At 43.8% G+C, this 19115-nt stretch overlaps 1 protein-coding gene across 6 annotated transcripts in view; it reads right to left on the reverse strand.

Moving 5' to 3' along the window:
- Positions 1–19115, reverse strand: part of LOC139416190 (calcium/calmodulin-dependent protein kinase type II delta chain) — a 121060-nt gene that overhangs the window by 12777 nt on the left and 89168 nt on the right. For 2 of the 6 annotated variants that reach the window (XM_071164562.1, XM_071164561.1), the window contains exons 13-16: positions 18695–18732; positions 12142–12195; positions 10791–10838; positions 9703–9751 (exon numbers count right to left, since the gene is read on the reverse strand). In XM_071164562.1, coding sequence (XP_071020663.1) covers positions 9703–9751; positions 10791–10838; positions 12142–12195; positions 18695–18732 — 189 coding nt within the window. The remainder of the gene's footprint in view (positions 1–9702; positions 9752–10790; positions 10839–12141; positions 12196–18694; positions 18733–19115) is intronic. The other 4 variants (XM_071164564.1, XM_071164563.1, XM_071164566.1 and 1 more) reach the window with 2 other exon arrangements.

Here is a 19115-nt window from a genome sequence, read left to right on the forward strand (position 1 = left end):
GGTGGTCTCGTGTCGAACTGCGCACGTGGAGGCCGTCAAATCAAAGGCACTCCTTGTGTAAGTGTGTCGGTTTGTCACTTTCACGAGGCTGGAGTAATAACATGTTCGACTACTTAAGACATTGGCTCCAATCCAGGTCGTGCCTTCAGATTTCGAGAAAATGAACAGCGATGGAAGAATATTTCACTTCTCTCATCGACTTCTCTAACCCCAAACCTCAGCCTGGTCTGCTTTGCAAGCGTTCCCGGTAGTCTCGCAATGTTGCCCCTCTGGGTTTCAAAAAAAAAAAAAACTGCAAAACCATCCATTTGAAGAGGAAGGTAAACAAATGCTACTAATGACAGTGTGCTACTAATGCTACTAATGACAGTGTGTGTGTGTGCACGAGCAACACCATTACAGATGTAATGGTGTTGCTCATGCACACACACACACACACACACACACACACACACAGTTCTGGCTCAGTGGACCAACAGGGCAGCAGCGAAATGGGAAATCATGCAAGGCCTGCAGCAGAGCCTGATTTGGCTCCCTAAACGACTGTACACAGTGTCCACACCTCCCCCATGGCTTCTCTTTGTAGACTCAGCCTGCTCTCATTGTGTTAGTTCCCACAACCCACTGTAGACACAGTTCCAAATCACTAATGAGTCACTAACTAGCTCAGCAGAGTGGGTGTAAAATGCACCACTGACAATCAAAGTTGGGCCACAATTCACCCATTGTTCTGCCAATACCATTGGTCTTGGCAGGTAGCCTCGCGGTTAAGAGCATTGGGCCAGTAACCGAAAGGTAGCTGGTTCGAATCCCCGAGCCGACTAGGTGAAACATTTGTCCATGTGGGTTTGGCCGGGGGGAGGGGGGGCTTTACTTGGCTCATTGTGCTCTAGCGACTCCTTGTGGCGGGCCGGGCGCCTGCAGGCTGACTTCCGGTCGTCAGTTGAACAGTGTTTCCTCCTCCTCCGACACATTAGTGCGGCTGGCTTCCGGGTTAAGCGGGCGGGTGTTAAAAAGCGCGTTTTGGCGGGTCATGTTTCGAAGGACGCATGGCTCGACCCGTTGGGGGAGTTGCAGTGATGAGATAAGATCGCAATTGGATTCCAATGGCATATTACAAAATTGGGCAGGAAAAGGGGGTAAAATAAATAACAATGGACAGATGAAGTGGATTAATTAAGCATATTAAATGAAAAAGCAGAATGGATGCCTGGATAAACACATGCGAGTCAGACACAAACAATTTATTTCAAAACACCCGACATGGCCCAAATCCCAGTCATTCGCATGAAGGAGAGACAGAGAAATCGGGGACGTAGGTCGGGGATCCGACGGCGAGTGAGTAAACCAGCTCTACCATCAGTCCTATTAGCCAACGTGCAATCGTTGGATAATAATATGGATGAGCTCCGATCAAGACTATCCTACCAACAGGCAGTGGTGGAAAAAGTACCCAATTGTCATACTTGAGTAAAAGTATAGATACCTTAATAGAAAGTTCCTCAGGTAAAAGTCACCCAGTAAAATACTACTTGAGTAAAAATCTGAAAGTATTTCTTTCTAAATATACGTAAGTATCAAAAGTAAAAGTATAAATAATTTCAAATGACTTATATTAAGAAAAGCAGACTGCACCATTTCTTGTTTTTAAAATGTAAGGAGAGCCGGGGGCACACTCCAACACACAGACATAAATTACAAAAGATGCATTGTGTTTATTAAGTACGCCAGATCAGAGGCAGTAGGGATGACCAGGGATATTCTCTTGATGTGTGTGAGAATTGGACAATTTTCCTGTCCTGTTAAGCATTCAAAATATAACAAGTACTTTTGGGTGTCATGGAAAATGTAGGGAGTAAAAAGTTGATCAAAATATAAATAGTAATGTACAGATACCCCCAAAAACGACTTAAGTAGTACTTTAAAGTATTTTTACTTAAGTACTTTACACCACTGCCAACGGGACATTAAAAATGAATATCTTATGTTTCACCAAGTCGTGTCTGAATGATGACATGGATAACATACAGCTGGCTGGGTTTTCAGTCCATCGGCAAGCTAGAACAACTGCCTCGGGTAAGACAAGAGGTGGCGGTCTGTGTTTATTTGTAAATAACAGCTGGTGCACGAAATCTAATATTAAGGAAGTCTCAAGGTTTTGCTCACCTGAGGTAGAGTATCTCATGACAAGCTGTAGACCACACTATTTACAGAGAGCGTTTTCATCTATATTTTTCGTAGCTGTCTATTTACCACCACAAACCAATGCTGGCACTAAGACGGCAATCAACGAGCTGAATACTTCCATAGGCAAACAAGAAAATGTTCATCCAGAGGCGGCGCTCCTAGTGGCCGGGGACTTTAATGCTGGGAAACTTAAATCGGTTTCACCTCATTTCTACCAGCATGTTTCATGTGCAACCAGAGAAAAAATAAATAAATACATTTAAAAAAAACTCTAGACCACCTTTACTCCACACACGGAGATCCGTACAAAAGCACTTCCTCGCCCTCCGTTTGGCAAATCTGACAACTCTATCCACCGATTCCTGCTTACAAGGAAAAACTAAAGCAGGAAATACCAGTGACTCGCTCAATAAGGGAGTGGTCAGATGACGCGGATGCTAAGCTACAGGCATTTATTGCTAGCACAGACTGGAATGTGTTCCGGGATTCTTCCAATGGCATTGAGGACTACACCACATCCGTCACTGGCTTCATCAATAAGTGCATCGTTGACGTCGTCCCCACAGTGACCGTACGTACATACCCCAACCAGAAGCCGTGGATTACAGGCAGCATCCGCACTGAGCTAAAGGGTAGAGCTGATGCTTTTAAGGAGCGGGACTCTAACCCGGACGCTTATAAGAAATCCTGCTATGCCCTCTGACGAACCATCAAACAGGCAAAGTGTCAATACAGAACTAAGATTGAATCGTACTACACGAATCGTACTACGCTAATCGGATGTGGCAGGGCTTGCAAACAATTATGGACTACAAAGGGAAGCACAGCCGCGAGCTGACCAGGGACACGAGCCTACCATACGAACTAAACTTCTATGCTCGCTTCGAGGCAAGCAACACTGAAGCATGCATGAGAGCATCAGCTGTTCCGGACAACTGTGTGATCACGCTCTCCGTAGTCGATGTGAGTAAGACCTTTTAAACCGGTCAACATTCACAACAGTTTCTACCCTTAAGCCATTAGACTCCTGAACAGCTAATCAAATGGCTACACAGACTATTTTCATTGTCATCACCCACATTTTTACGCTGCTGCTACTCTTTGTTTATTATCTATGCATAGTCACTTTACCTCTTCCTACATGTACATATTAAATCAATTACCTCGACTAACCTGTGCCCCCGCACATTTGACTCTGTACCGGTACCCCCTGAATATAGCCTCACTACTGTTATTTTATTGTTGCTCCTTATTTTTTTTTTTACTTCAGTAAATACTTTTAACACTTTTTTTTAAACTGCATTGTTGGTTAAGGCCTTGTAAGTAAGCATTACACTGTAAGGTTGTATTTGGCGCATGTGACAAATACACATTTATTTCACTACACCCACAATAACATCTGCTAAATACAGTGTATGTGACCAATACAATTTGAAGTAGTGGTGACAATATGACCCACAACACAGTCAATAGGTTCAGGGGCCAAGGTTCACCACCCACCCACCCACCCACCCACTCACTCACTCACCCACTCACTCACCCACTCACTCACTCACTCACCCACTCACTCACCCACTCACTCACTCACTCACTCACTCACTCACTCACTCACTCACTCACTCACGCGAGTGTGTGTTTCAACAACCTTTCCACAGATAACATGATTTCATTACCTTGCAAGTTAAGTAGCCAAGGTAAGAGGTAATGGATGTAAAAGAAAAACAAAGCAAAGGTTTTGTGGTTTAGAAAATCTGTTATTTGAGGTAGATGTCAAATGGAATGGTAGTGAACTGACTGTTAGTACTGACTGTTAGTACTTTTTTAGCGTAACATGCACTTAAACGTAGAGAATTAAAGTCCCAGGAATGAGAAAAAGATCAATTCTCTTTCGTAAACTCTTTACCTTCGACACTATTGTCCCTTCTGACACTTCCAATCGGCGAGACTGACAGAGCACAAAGGATGCAAATTAGTAACGGTTGCCCTCAGGTTCTGTGTACTTGTCGGAACGTTGTTCACCAATGTGAGGAAGACTCCAGTGAAGAAAAAAGAAAGAAAAAACACTCCAGTTGGGTCTTACATAAGCCAACAGTGATTGGCTACTAGTCTGACAGTTCGTATGATACAGCCCCGTCCAACACGTACAAACCTGCTGACGTGTCACCTTGCCCTCTAGCAGTCTGTTTGCTAAGAAATAAAACTCCTCCATAAGTGGACAGCTTAAAGGAAAATTCCACCCCAAAAACTCTTCTGGTATTTGTTTCATTAGTCCGTTGTTGATACAGTCGCAAAATGCTTTGCATGTCAGCAATCACGTTTTCAAGATATAGAACTTTCAAAATACAGAAATACAGCCGGTACGTCCCCCTGACAACACTCAATAAGCACACGGCGTGAAAACAAAGCTGTGTTTGCCCGTCAGTTATTTTCTACATCAGAAATAGATGAATGGCTTTCTCAGAAACTAAGAGATGGGACTCGGCAAACAAAATATAATTTTGCTTTGTTGACAAATTGGCTTCTTTTAGGAAACATTAGTACTCTTTAATATGTTGCTTGCCATGAGGGACTGTATTTTGAGGTGCACACACATTAGTTTGGATCCTGGTGGATAAAGCAACAATAAGATGAGAAACTGATCCTTGGTTTTGACAGGAGAGAAACAGAGCGCAGAGCTTTTTCCTCCGTCTAGAGGCTCTTTGTTTGACCGACTGCCTCGGTCTGAGCCTGATGAGAATGAAAAGGCACACGGTCTACAGCTGGGGAAGCGAGACAGTTTGAATAGCCCAGATCACTCTGATTCTACCGAAGGGAAGTCTTCATCCTTTTCCACAAAAAATGCAATCCACTTAATCAAATGCGCTGTCAATGTAGAGAAAAAACTATCAAAACTAGTCCTTAACGTGTACTCCCACTCCTTTAGACTGTTCACAGTCAACCCTGGAGCTGACGACAGTCTAATTCTCGACGTACGTATCAACTAAAGGTCGACCGATTAATCGGAATTGCTGATTAATTAGGGCCGATTTCACGTTTTCAGAATAATCGGAAATCTGTATTTTTGGGCGCCGATTTGCCGATTTTTTATTTTTACACACCTTTATTTAATCTTTAGTTAAAACTAGGTAAGTCAGTTAAGAACACATTCTTATTTTCAATGACGGCCTAAGAACTGTGGGTTAACTGACTTGTTCAGGGGCAGAACGACAGATTTTCACCTTGTCAGCTCGGGGCATCCAATCTTGCAACCTTACAGTTAACTAGTCCAACGCAATAACGACCTGCCTCTCTCTCGTTGCACTCTACAAGGAGACTGCCTGTTACACCAATGCAGTAAGCCAAGGTAAGTTGCTAGCTAGCATTAAACTTATCTTATAAAAAACAATCGATCATAATCACTAGTTAACTACACATGGTTGATGATATTACTAGATATTATCTAGCGTGTCCTGCGTTGCATATAATCTGACTGAGCATACAAGCATACAAGTATCTGACTGAGCGGTGGTAGGCAGAAGCAGGCGTGTAAACATTCATTCAAACAGCACTTTCCTGCGTTTTGCCAGCAGCTCTTCGTTGTGCCTCAAGCATTGCACTGTTTATGACTTCAAGCCTATCAACTCCCGAGATGAGGCTTGTGTAACCAAAATAAAATGGCTAGCTAGTTAGCGCGCGCTAATTGTCGTTGTGTTGCTGATTCTAGCCCAGGGAGGAGCGAGGAGAGGGACGGAAGCTATACTGTTACACTGGCAATACTAAAGTGCCTATAAGAACATCCAATAGTCAAAGTTAATGAAATACAAATGGTATAGAGGGAAATAGTCCTATAATTCCTATAATAACTACAACCTAAAACTTCTTACCTGGGAATATTGAAGACTCATGTTAAAAGGAACCACCAGCTTACATATGTTCTCATGTTCTGAGCAAGGAACTGAAATGTTAGCTTTCTTACATAGCACATATTGTACTTTTACTTTCTTCTCCAACACTTTGTTTTTGCATTAATTGAACATGTTTCATTATTTATTTATTATTATTATTCATTATTGATTTTATTTATGTATTATATGAAGTTAAAATAAGTGTTCATTCAGTATTGTTGTAATTATCATTATTACAAATGTATTGTTATTATTATTTTAAAATCGGCAGAATAATCGGCATCGGCTTCCATGGTCCTCCAATAATCGGTATCGGCGTTGAAAAATCATAATCGGTCGACCTCTAGTATCAACAATGCAGTAATACTTTTTTCCTATGCCCAACCTTGGTGTAATACATTGTAAATGCATTACTGTATACATTTCCAAAGACTTGTTATAAGAAGACAGTGATGATGAGCCCAGTACTTATGATCTGGCAACCCCTGGTTAGACTGACTACTCCAATGGCAGACCATGACCTCCAGAGGGCAGCAGAGTACACACATACTGGACGACTGTGTGGGAGACTCGGGCTGCTTTGCGCCACTGACAGAGTGCAACAACGGGCCAACCTACAACACGCAACCTCAGAAAAGGGGTACTTTTTTAGGACCCTTCTTCACAGGGATCCATGACAGACAGTAACAGGGTGTGTGCCTCTGTTTAGTCTTTGATATCTAGTGCCATGTACAATGAGGGAATTATTTGCATGTATTTTCACTCACCACACGCACCAAATGAGCCCAAAAGTCATATCCTAAACAAATGTGGACTTCAAATGAGGCACATCTGATAGTGGTCAACAGGATATGGAGGAACGTTCAGGGAAAGTGGGGCACAGAGGGTAGTAGGTTTTTGGGGGAAATTGTTTTCAGTTTGTGCCCTCTCCTTCACTCTGGGCAAACTTACACTGCATGTCGCTGGGGCCTGGGCTAGGCAGGGGCCCAAGGGGGTGCCGAGGCTGAGGCCCCTGAGTGTGGGTGTGGTAGGGCCCACAGTGGGCGTCAGGGTGGACGGAGAATAAGACCACAAAGAAGGAGGTGAAGAGGAGGAGCAGGTAGCAGGTGACCAGGGCCCTGAGAACATAGTGGCACAACTCCTCCCTACTGGGCCAAACACTGGGAGAATACCAGCAGGAGGAAGATGAGGAAGAGGAGGAGGAGTGGTACGAGCCTGAGTGCTCCCGCCAGAAGCAAGGGGAGAGTGGGGAGGAGGGACCGGAGACTTGGGCAAGGGTGTCAGGGTGACAAGGGTTATTGGTATGAGTGGTGGGTGGATGGATGGTGGTGAGGGATTGAAAACAAAAATGTAAAATGGAGAAAAGAAATGAAAGGTTGAGTGAATGAAGGATGAGTGACATTGCCTTGTCCTCAGTGGGAGCTCTGGAAACAAAATGCTGAGGAGGAAAGGCATGACAAATGTTAATAAAAAAAAAACAGATGAAAAATGTATGCTGGGATGGTTGTAAGGCCTCCTCTTTCTGGCAAGTGTTGATGTTACAGGGTGAGTGACACTTGGGCACTGATAGGTTCCTGTGTGTTGGGTTGGTGCTTCAGAATGTGCTGTGGCCAGCAACATGGTTTTGTTTATTCGGAACAGTAGAAAATACAGGGCGAGACAATGCAAAAACCCACATCCTACAGTCTACCAACTCCTACACACGCACAACGTGATGGAACGACCACGTCAAACTGGGAAATGCAATGCCTTCATCTTTCAAACAAAGGGAATATGAAAATGACGAGTCTCTAAACAACAGCCGCAACACAGACACGTTTGGTGGAGAAAACAGTAATGAGACGGTGTCACATTGCACAAAGCCAGAACCCATCAGTAATCATCCGTCATGGAATGCAAACGTTGACAGAAAGCAACTCTCAAATGCAATGAAACATAATTTTCTCTCCACACAAACTGCCATAGCTAGGAGTACTAGGAGCTAGGAATGACTGTTCAAAGCAGGTAGCTCATGAGATTGACCAATGAAATTGCATCCCCGCCTCGGGCCTTTTGAAGGAGTGTAGAGTGAGTAGATGAATCATTGTGATTGGGGTCATCGTCACGCTCCCCAGATGCCATGACGTCATACAAGGAAATCCCCGATCACACTTGTAGGCCATGTCATAGCGACTTTAGCTAGCTAAGCTCGTGCGCAGAAACACGTTAATCGGGTCCAACGGTGGTCTCGTGTCGAACTGCGCACGTGGAGGCCGTCAAATCAAAGGCACTCCTTGTGTAAGTGTGTCGGTTTGTCACTTTCACGAGGCTGGAGTAATAACATGTTCGACTACTTAAGACATTGGCTCCAATCCAGGTCGTGCCTTCAGATTTCGAGAAAATGAACAGCGATGGAAGAATATTTCACTTCTCTCATCGACTTCTCTAACCCCAAACCTCAGCCTGGTCTGCTTTGCAAGCGTTCCCGGTAGTCTCGCAATGTTGCCCCTCTGGGTTTCAAAAAAAAAAAAAACTGCAAAACCATCCATTTGAAGAGGAAGGTAAACAAATGCTACTAATGACAGTGTGCTACTAATGCTACTAATGACAGTGTGTGTGTGTGCACGAGCAACACCATTACAGATGTAATGGTGTTGCTCATGCACACACACACACACACACACACACACAGTTCTGGCTCAGTGGACCAACAGGGCAGCAGCGAAATGGGAAATCATGCAAGGCCTGCAGCAGAGCCTGATTTGGCTCCCTAAACGACTGTACACAGTGTCCACACCTCCCCCATGGCTTCTCTTTGTAGACTCAGCCTGCTCTCATTGTGTTAGTTCCCACAACCCACTGTAGACACAGTTCCAAATCACTAATGAGTCACTAACTAGCTCAGCAGAGTGGGTGTAAAATGCACCACTGACAATCAAAGTTGGGCCACAATTCACCCATTGTTCTGCCAATACCATTGGTCTTGGCAGGTAGCCTCGCGGTTAAGAGCATTGGGCCAGTAACCGAAAGGTAGCTGGTTCGAATCCCCGAGCCGACTAGGTGAAACATCTGTCCATGTGGGTTTGGCCGGGGGGAGGGGGGGCTTTACTTGGCTCATTGTGCTCTAGCGACTCCTTGTGGCGGGCCGGGCGCCTGCAGGCTGACTTCCGGTCGTCAGTTGAACAGTGTTTCCTCCTCCTCCGACACATTAGTGCGGCTGGCTTCCGGGTTAAGCGGGCGGGTGTTAAAAAGCGCGTTTTGGCGGGTCATGTTTCGAAGGACGCATGGCTCGACCCGTTGGGGGAGTTGCAGTGATGAGATAAGATCGCAATTGGATTCCAATGGCATATTACAAAATTGGGCAGGAAAAGGGGGTAAAATAAATAACAATGGACAGATGAAGTGGATTAATTAAGCATATTAAATGAAAAAGCAGAATGGATGCCTGGATAAACACATGCTTACCTGATGAATTCATACAAACAAAATTATACAAAAGAAAAACAGGGATAGCAGTACATATTGATGCAAAATCAGTAGGACAAAAATACATGCCAACACATCAGTGCTGTGAGAATAACACATTCCCTTTCACTTAGACTGTGCACAGCCAACACCGAGCTACTTGCCTAATACAGGTGTGTGCTCCTACCTTTCACGTCCTCATCCTCCATGGTGGTGTTTGCACTCTCACTGGACTCCTGTTGGACAAGAACAAACAGCTGAGAACAATGGACACCTGTCGGCCGTTGAAACTGGATAAAGCGGGAGCACAAGAGAAGTAACGCTTTGTCAGATGAGTAAAATAGTTTGGGCAAAGGAAACTGATTATCTTCGGGAACCGCTGAGAGAACAGATTTGGATAACTAAACATACTCTTTTGGGCTATAGTCACACAAACAAAAATATCATCATTGACATTGTGACAGAACAGATTTGAACAGAGGTCGACGTCTCACTTTGGTCACACAAGCTGTAGGGCCTAGTTTTGAACTATGTCATTTTAACAGCAAGCCACTAGCAGTACTACTCCAACAACACTCAGATAGTGAAAAAACCGAATGCACATCTTCACGCACAAAGCGTTATAAGAACAACATATCTAAAGGAGACATATCCCTGGATCCACATTCGTCAAACCGAATCGCATTCTAGCTCGTCGGGGAACGGACTCTACAAGGTGTCGAATGCGTTTCACAGGGATGCTGGCCCATGTTGACTCCAATGCTTCCTATAGTTGTATCAAGTTGGCTGGATGTCCTTTGGGTGGTGGACCATACAGGAAACTGTTGAGCGTGGAAAAACCCGGCAGCGTAGCAGTTCTTGACACAAACCTTTGCGCCTGGCACCCTTTTACCATACCCTGTTCAAAAGGCACTTAAATGTTTTGCCTTGGCCATGCACCCTCTGAATGGCACACATACACAATCTATGTCTCAAGGCTTAAAAATCCTTCTTTTACGGTGTTCTTAATGTTTTTATATACTCTGTGTATAAATACAGCATGCACATTTGTTTAACCTGAGATAAAACATGTTGACAAAGTCCTAAGTCCGGTGTCTGTGTGAAGCGCAAATTAAACAAACATTTAGGACATACACACCAAGGCGCCATGCATGCAACGTTATACAAGGCTTTGTAAGAAACACAAACTTAAAAACCAAATTAGCTTATCACTCTGCTAACTAGAGGACAACAGCAAACACCTAAATGTTTGGTACTACTGTTCCATTTACTCACTACTTTGTTTCCATCAGTTGGGTTGTGGATGACAGTGGTTTGAGGCTCCTGGTTCACAGAGAGGAGGAGGAAGAGGGTGAAGAAGGGGTTAAATAGACAGGAAATTGGCGTGGTAAATAGTTAATAAGAAAGAGAGAAAAAAAGGGCCAAAGGAACCTCGGAGAAGGCAAGTTTTGGGGGTAAAAATCAAGGACAAACGATGCACCACTGAGGCTATAGCTAAGGGCTTTAATGCAGCACACCCAACTTTTTGCATGAAAACGAGAGATCTTAGAGTCGTCAACTTGGTGCAATATAAAAGGCATCAGAAGACAAGGCTATGATATTCATTTTTAAAACAGACACACAGCAACCAAGACAGGATGGGAGGTGTACAGCAGTAGGAAGCATGCTAGTCACCAGGCCCTTCCTGGATATAAACTACAGGAAGGTATTTTACGTGTGTACAGCCAAAGCAAGGCGTGCAGTTGACCCTTAAGAGCTGACTCCAGACAGTGTGTGTGTGTGTGTGTGTGTGTGTGTGTGTGTGTGTGTCTGTGTGTGTGTGTGTCTGTGTGTGAGAACATCAACATGCCACATTTCTAACACCTAGAAATACATAACCCCATCACTTTAGAAGTAGTGTAATAGCCATTGTTAAAAAGCCACAAGGTTATTACCATGTTATTGTATACATAATGGGATGGAAAAACAAAGCTAATATTTTGTATGCATTTACAAATGGTGACATTATACTAGGGATGTGTCGACGGTTCTGCCCGGGGCTGGTTAAATACAGTACAGGCCTCTTGGCTGACCTGACATGTCTAACACGCGTAGACAAAACTGCGGTAAGTCTGGGTCGATTCCCTCTGGGCAGTGCCGACAGGTGGGCTGTCATAAGGCATGCCATGGCACGGTCACGTTGAAGCTCACGTGTGGTGACAGGGTGACACGGATGGCACTAGCGGAGTAATCTTAGGATGCGTTTCACTGCTAGTGTGCGAGGTCTATTTTGGGAAGCATGCATGCGTGTTTTAACCAGCATGTCTCATTGGTTTCCTTGGTAACTTGGGGGGGGGGGGGGGCTTAAGTGGAGTGAAAGTAAAAACACAAACCCCGGGATGTACAGTTGTTCACACACGCAGAAGCAAAAAGTGCACATGCCAACTGCAGTGACTACTGGTCCACAGTAAAAGTAAACGCCTGTGTGTGATGAAAAAAAGAAAACAAAAATTCAATATTAAAAAGAAGCATCACTGGGAACAAAACAAAGACAGACGTTGTTAGAGTGAGGCGAGCAGCCCGAGCATGGAGGATGAGACAGACAGACAGACAGGCAGGCAGACGTGCAGAAAGACAGACAGTGTACCAGAGTGGGGGGCTCTTTGGGGCTGGTGACTACATTGGTCTTGTTGTTGTTGATCTAAAAAGGTAAGTGGACAGAGACGGAGACAAGAAACAGCGATTGATATCAGGAACAAAGGACCCAGTGGTCCAAGCAGGGAGAGAGACAGGAGAGGTGTCCCGGAATACACAGCTGCGGGAGTGAAAATGTTAGGAGTTAATGAGCAAATACTCTGCAGGGTATAAAGAGGAGTGAGAGAAAGTAAGTTCATGAGACAAATCTGTGGGTTCCAAGCTTGTAGCTGGTCATCATTATTCTGGAGGATTATAAGCAGAATAAACATGCAAAGGAGTTCCTCGCTGAAACAGAACTTCATAAACATGAACTTGAAAGCGATCGGCTGTTCCGCTCTACTTTTTTCATGTTTTTCAGGAAGCCTAAATTGCCACTATTAACATTGTTTATGGAGACCTTAAATCTAACGAATTAGTGCCATTGTGGCTCTAAACTAGACATGAGAAATACAAATTCAGTAGTCATGCAATTATCCAATGCTGTTGAAATTTAAAGTCAAACGACATTGTGACATCCCTATAGTTTTTGGGTTTTTACTGTTAGCAGGAACATCATCGTCTGCATCGGAAGCACGTCAGGGGACAAAATTAAGGTCAAAAAGTGTTATGCTATTCCTTTGTGAACTGCATGCCCTGATTTTGTAGCCCGGTCATTGGGCATCCCAGCTATGTAAAACAATTTTTTTTTAAGTACTAGGTAATATGGGTCAACTGGAATGCACCTGATCATCGAACTAGGTTCTCCTCAGGGAGATATGGGGAGCTAGCCATGAAACTCAAACTACACATCAAGAGGCTTACACAATGGGTTGCTCATTATACCAAGATACGGAGACAACTATCCTTGGCCAGGGATCTACAAATGGCAGATTGAACCACCCAGAAACTAACCACTAGACAGCACTAGGGTGTTCTATAATCAACCACATAACTGGCAAGCCGTGGTAGATGCAAGGTTGGACAAAAAGTAGGGACAGGAATACCAGCAATATTGGCATTGGCTCAGTCTCAGACAGAACACAAAAGAGAACAAGACAAACTGGGTCCAATATCACAACCAATATGTGTCAAGACTCAAGACCCTAGACTTAACAGTACACTCTGTTATAAAATAGCCTTTCTCAAAAACACATTTACATTTGAGTCATTTAGCAGACACTCTTATCCAGAGCGACTTACAGGAGCAATTAGGGTTAAGTGTCTTGCTCAAGGGCACCGACAGATTTTTCCCCAAGTCCGGAATAAAACCAGCGACCTTTCGGTTACTGGCCCAACGCTCTCAACCGCTAGGCTACCTGCCGCACACATTTGTGATCATTAAAGATTTAGCATACACGGAAACCGAAATTGATGGCAGGACTAAATAATGTAATGCCTGCCATTTCCCCAGTCCATTAGGTTATCTACTCTTCAACACAGCCTCAGAGGCAGTGACATTTAAGAGGGTAACATGCTGGACCCCTGCGCTAAACCTGAAATAATCCTTCAAAAGCTGCCTGCTGTGCTTTCAAAGCACACCGATGACTCACACGGCTGCAGATAGACTGATTTAGAAAGAGTTTTTGGGCAAATATATCAGGTACAAATGTACCTAGATGCTAAACCTCCTACAGCTGCTTAAACCGCCTGCCATAAGCACCTTGGGGTAACGGTGTTATCAAATATATTGGTTTATCCATCACCCCTCCTCGGAGGACAGAAATAACTTGGTATGTACATTTACGTTTACATATTTGGCACAGTAGTTACATGTAATGTATCTCAAAAGACCAATATGTAACTACTGTGTCAAAAAAAAGAAAGTTCCATGGATGTAAAAAAATGTGTTTAGAATATACATAAGTTATTTTTGTCCTCCGTACTTCTGTTTTAATCTAGAGAGGTTAGAGAAGCTATCTAGATCCTCAACGAGACTGTGCAGGGGATCCATATTACGAATTCAAGACAAGTTGAGTCATCGGCATACATTGACGCCTTTGTTTTTAAGCCCATTTCTAGTCCCTTGAGATTGTTGGATCTGATTTTAATAGCTAACATTTCGATGGTCCTAAAAAAAAAATGGCTGTGCAGCGACGTTCCCCATCCAACCTGACAGAGCTTGAGGGGATCTAAAAAGAAGAATGGGAGAAACTCCCCAAATACATGTCTGCTGAGTAAAGGGTTTGAATACTTATGAAAATGTGATATTAGTTGTTTTATTCGGGGGGGGGGGGGGGGTACATTTGCAAAATGTTCTTAAAACAAGTTTTACTTTGTCATTATGAGTTATTGTGTGTAGAATGATGAGGGGAAAACACAATTTTAGAATAAGGCTGTAATGTAACAATCAATTACATTTATGACAAGTGGACTCCAATCAAATTTTAGAAACATCAAGTATAACTAATGGAAACCTGCGCTCAATTTCGAGTCTCAGCAAATGGTCCGAATTATGTAAATACGTTTTTTTTATTTTTTATAAAGTTGCAAAAAAATTCTAACAACCTGTTTTCGCTTTGTCATTATGGGATATTGTGTGTAGATTGATGAGAGTAAGTGGATACCTGCTCGTTGAACATCTCATTTCAAAATCATGGTCATTAATATAAAGTTGGTCCCCCCTTTGCTGCTTTCTGGGAAAGCTTTCCACTAGATGTTGGAACATTTCTGTGGGGAGGTTGGGCACTGATCTTGGGCGATTAGGCCTGGTTCACAGTCGACATTCCAATTCATCCCAAAGGTGTTCAATGGGGTTGAGGTCAGGGCTCTGTGCAGGCCAGTCAAGTTCTTCCACACTGATCTTGACAAACCATTTCTGTATGGACCTTGCTTTGTGCACAGGGGCATTGTCATGCGGAAACAGGAAAAGGCCTTCCCCAAACTGTTGCCACAAAATTGGAAGCACAGAATGGTCTAGAATGTCATTGTATGCTGTAGCGTTAAAATGTCTCTTCACTGGAACTGAGGGGCCTAGCCCGAACCATGAAAAACAGCCCCAGAGCATTATTCCTCCTCCACCAAACTTTACAGTTGGCACTATGCATTCGGGCAGGTAGCATTCTCCTGGCATCCAACAAACCAAGATTTGTCTGTCAGACTGTCAGATGGTAAAGCGTGATTCATCACTCCATTCATTACTGACCTTAGGCTTGTGTGCGGCTGCCCGGCCATGGAAACCCATTTCATGAAGCTCCCGATCAACAGTTATTGTGCTGATGTTGCTTCCAGAGGCAGTTTGGAACTTGGTAATGAGTGTTGCAACCGAGGACAGATGATTGTAATGAGCTACGCGCTTCAGCACTCGGCGGTCCCGTTCTCGGAGCTTGTGTGGCCAACCACTTTGCGGCCGAGCCGTTGTTGCTCCTAGATGTTTCCACTTCACAATAACATTACAGCTGACCAGGGCAGCTCTAGTTGGGCAGAAATTTGACAAACTGACTTGTTGGAAAGGTGGCATCCTGTGAACGGTGCCACATTGAAAGTCACTGAGCTCTTCAGTAAACCAAACAGTAGAATGGCCTATGTCAGCAACGGGTGTGGCTGAAATAGCCAAATCCACTCATTTGAAGGGGTGTCCACCTACTGTTGTATATATAGTGCATGTCAAGTGCAGCTCCTGGGTATGTGATCCTAGTATTTTAGGATCAGCATTTGGAGAGGGAGATGGGGGTCAGGGGAGGCAGACAGATGCAGGGGGCATACACAAAGTCAGCCAGTATTTTGACACTGGACTAAAGGTGGGGAGACGGCCACTGGAGGACAGCTACTGTAGCACAGCTGTGACCCCACAGACTCCCAGTGGGGAGAGCAAGAAATGAGGGGTTGAAAAGAGGGGTGAGAGTGACAAGAGGGGAGTGTGAGAGAACAGGGGGGGTAGGGGAGAAATATAGAAAATAGAAAGGAGCGAGCAGTATTGAGAGGAGGGGAAATAAAATCCCCCAATAAGGAAGAGAGTGACACGAATTTTGTAGTCAGATTTAGAAACAGAGAGATAGAGGGGGAACAGAGTTACTGAGGAACACGTGGAGGTCATATTGAACCACTAGCTGCTATGACAGCTGAGATTTGATTAGACGGGAGATGAGGACTTCCAGTCAGATTTAGCAGATCGGTCAGCTTCCTCAGATCACAAAACAGACGCTACCACTCTGTGACTGAATTATTTTGTAAAGGCGGAGCACGATTATTGAAATATCTTACATGCTGACCACACCAGGCCGCGTTGCGTGCGCGGGCGTCGCAACATAAATGTACACCTACATGCCAATCAATCATTTCATCCAAACTGCTCAATGAGCGTCTGTGTGTAGCCAGACGTCAAAAAAAGAACTTGATTCTTGATTCCATCTCCTCGTTGTTTTTTAGGAGCATATATCCACTTGGGTGATCGAAAGATGAACTGAGGACCACACTCCAGTCCAGTTGGTAGCGGTAATGTGCCTTAAAGTTGGTTGCTAACCGCCATATAAAAGTCCACAGAAGAAGACTGAAGGATGAGAGATTACTAGAAACAAACTAAATTCCCCTTTTATCTGTGGATTAGTTGTCGGAGGAGAGAACACACGATTTTGTGTGACTCAAAAATAAATACAATTCTACAAAAGATCCATGAATGCTTCATGTGTTTCGACCTGTCCCTAAATGAATATACAGTTGAAGTCAGAAGTTTACATACACTTAGGTTGGAATCATTAAATCTCGTTTTTCAAGCATTCCACAAATTTCTTGTTAACAAACTATAGTTTTGGCGGTTAGGACATCTACTTTGTGTATGACACAGGTCATTTTTCCAACAATTGATTACAGACAGATGATTTCACTTATAATTCACTGTATCACAATTCCAGTGGTCAGAAGTTTACATACACTAAGTTTACTGTGTCTTTACACAGCTTGAAAAATTCCAGAAAATGATGTCATGGCTTTAGAAGTTTCTGATAGGCTAATTGACATCATTGGAGTCAATTGGAGGTGTACCTGTGGATGTATTTCAAGGCCTACCTAACTCAGTGCCTCTTTGCTTGACATCATGGGAAAGTCAAAAGAAATCAGCCAAGACCTCAGAATTCTTTTTTGTAGACCTCCACAAGTCTGGTTCATCCTTGGGAGCAATTTCCAAACTCCTGAAGGCACCACATGCATCTGTACAAGCAATAGTACACAAGTATAAACACCATGGGACTATGCAGCCGTCATACCGCTCAGGAAGGAGTTGCGTTCTGTCTCCTCGAGATGAACGTACTTTGGTGCGAAAAGTGCAAATCAATCTCAGAACAGCAGCAAAGGACCTTGTGAAGATGCTGGAGGAAACAGGTACAAAAGTATCTATATCCACAGTAAAATGAGTCCTATATTGACATAACCTGAAAGGCCGCTCAGCGAGGAAGAAGCCACTGCTCCAAAACCACCATAAAAAAGCCAGACTACGGTTTGCAACTGCACATGGGGACAAAGATTGTACTTTTTTAAATGTCCTCTGCTCTGATGAAACAAAAATAAAACTGTTTGGCCATAATGACCATCGTTATGTTTGGAGGAAAAATGGGGAAGCCTGCAAGGTGAAGAACACCATCCCAACCGTGAAGCACAGGGGTGGCAGCATCCTGTTTTGGGGGAGCATTGCTGCACGAGGGACTTGTGCACTTCACAAAATAGATGCATCATGAGGGAGGAAAATTACGTGGATATATTGAAGCAACATCTCAAGACATCAGTCAGGAAGTTAAAGCTTGGTCGCAAATGGGTCTTCCAAATGGACAATGACCCCAAGCATACTTCCAAAGTTGTGGCAAAATGGCTTAAGGACAACAAAGTCAAGGTATTGGAGTGGCCTCAATCCCATAGAAAATGTGTGGGCAGAACTGAAAAAGTGTGTGCAAGCAAGGAGGCCTACAAACCTGACTCAGTTACACCAGCTCTGTCAGGAGGAATGGGCCAAAATTCACCCAATTTATTGTGGGAAGCTTATGGAAGGCTACCTGAAACGTTTGACCCAAGTTAAACCATTTAAAGGCAATGCTACCAAATACTAATTGAGTGTATGTAAACTTCTGACCCACTGGGACTGTGATGAAAGAAATAAAAGCTGAAATAAATCATTCTCTCTACTATTATTCTGACATTTCACATTCTTCAAATAAAGTGCTGATCCTAAAAACAGGGCATTTTTACTGGGATTAAATGTCAGGAATTGTAAAAATCTGAGTTTAAATGTATTTGGCTAAGGTGTACGTAAACCTCCGACTTCAACTGTAGTTGGTTCAGAGTTCGTTTTGACATTTCAACCTGCGTGTCCTAATCGCGTCTGGTGCCTGCTCTCGTCAGTATGTTAGTCATGCAGCACTCAAACTGACACCATTTCACTGCTGGCAGCTGAAACAAATGTACTGTAGAAATATTCAAATTTCTCTTCCGAGACTGTCAGTTACAATATAAGTTACATGAGTCCATAACTAAAAGGTGTGTGTGTGTGTCAATGTGCGTTGTCAGATGTTAAGATCGCAGAAGTCGATGAGATAACTTACCTTGACGCCGTCAGCTTTCTTGTTGAGCAGGCTCTTGGCTGCTGTAAGGATAGAGGACAAGCGGACAAGGTCAGCGAGGACACCTCTGACACACACACACACACACACACACCACTAAATCTAGTGAAGACAGCCAATTATGGGCAAACTGTGACAGTCCTACAGAATTGAGGTTTAATGTCCTCTACCAACACACCCACTTGTAAATAGAGACCCTTGCATTGCTTAAGGAAGACTCATCATTTTAATGACAACTCCCCAATAGAGAACACGTTAGCATCGACTCCTAAATCAACATGCAAATATAGTCAACGCATGGAGCGAGCTAATTGACTGGTCGGGTAGAATGATGAGGTTCCTGGCACGTGGAAAGGCTCAGTGATTGGTTAAAGTGATCAGGGATGTCACACAATAGCCACAC

The sequence above is a fragment of the Oncorhynchus clarkii genome, chromosome 9 (genome assembly GCF_045791955.1).
Source record: "Oncorhynchus clarkii lewisi isolate Uvic-CL-2024 chromosome 9, UVic_Ocla_1.0, whole genome shotgun sequence".
NCBI classification, from domain to species: Eukaryota; Metazoa; Chordata; class Actinopteri; order Salmoniformes; family Salmonidae; genus Oncorhynchus; species Oncorhynchus clarkii.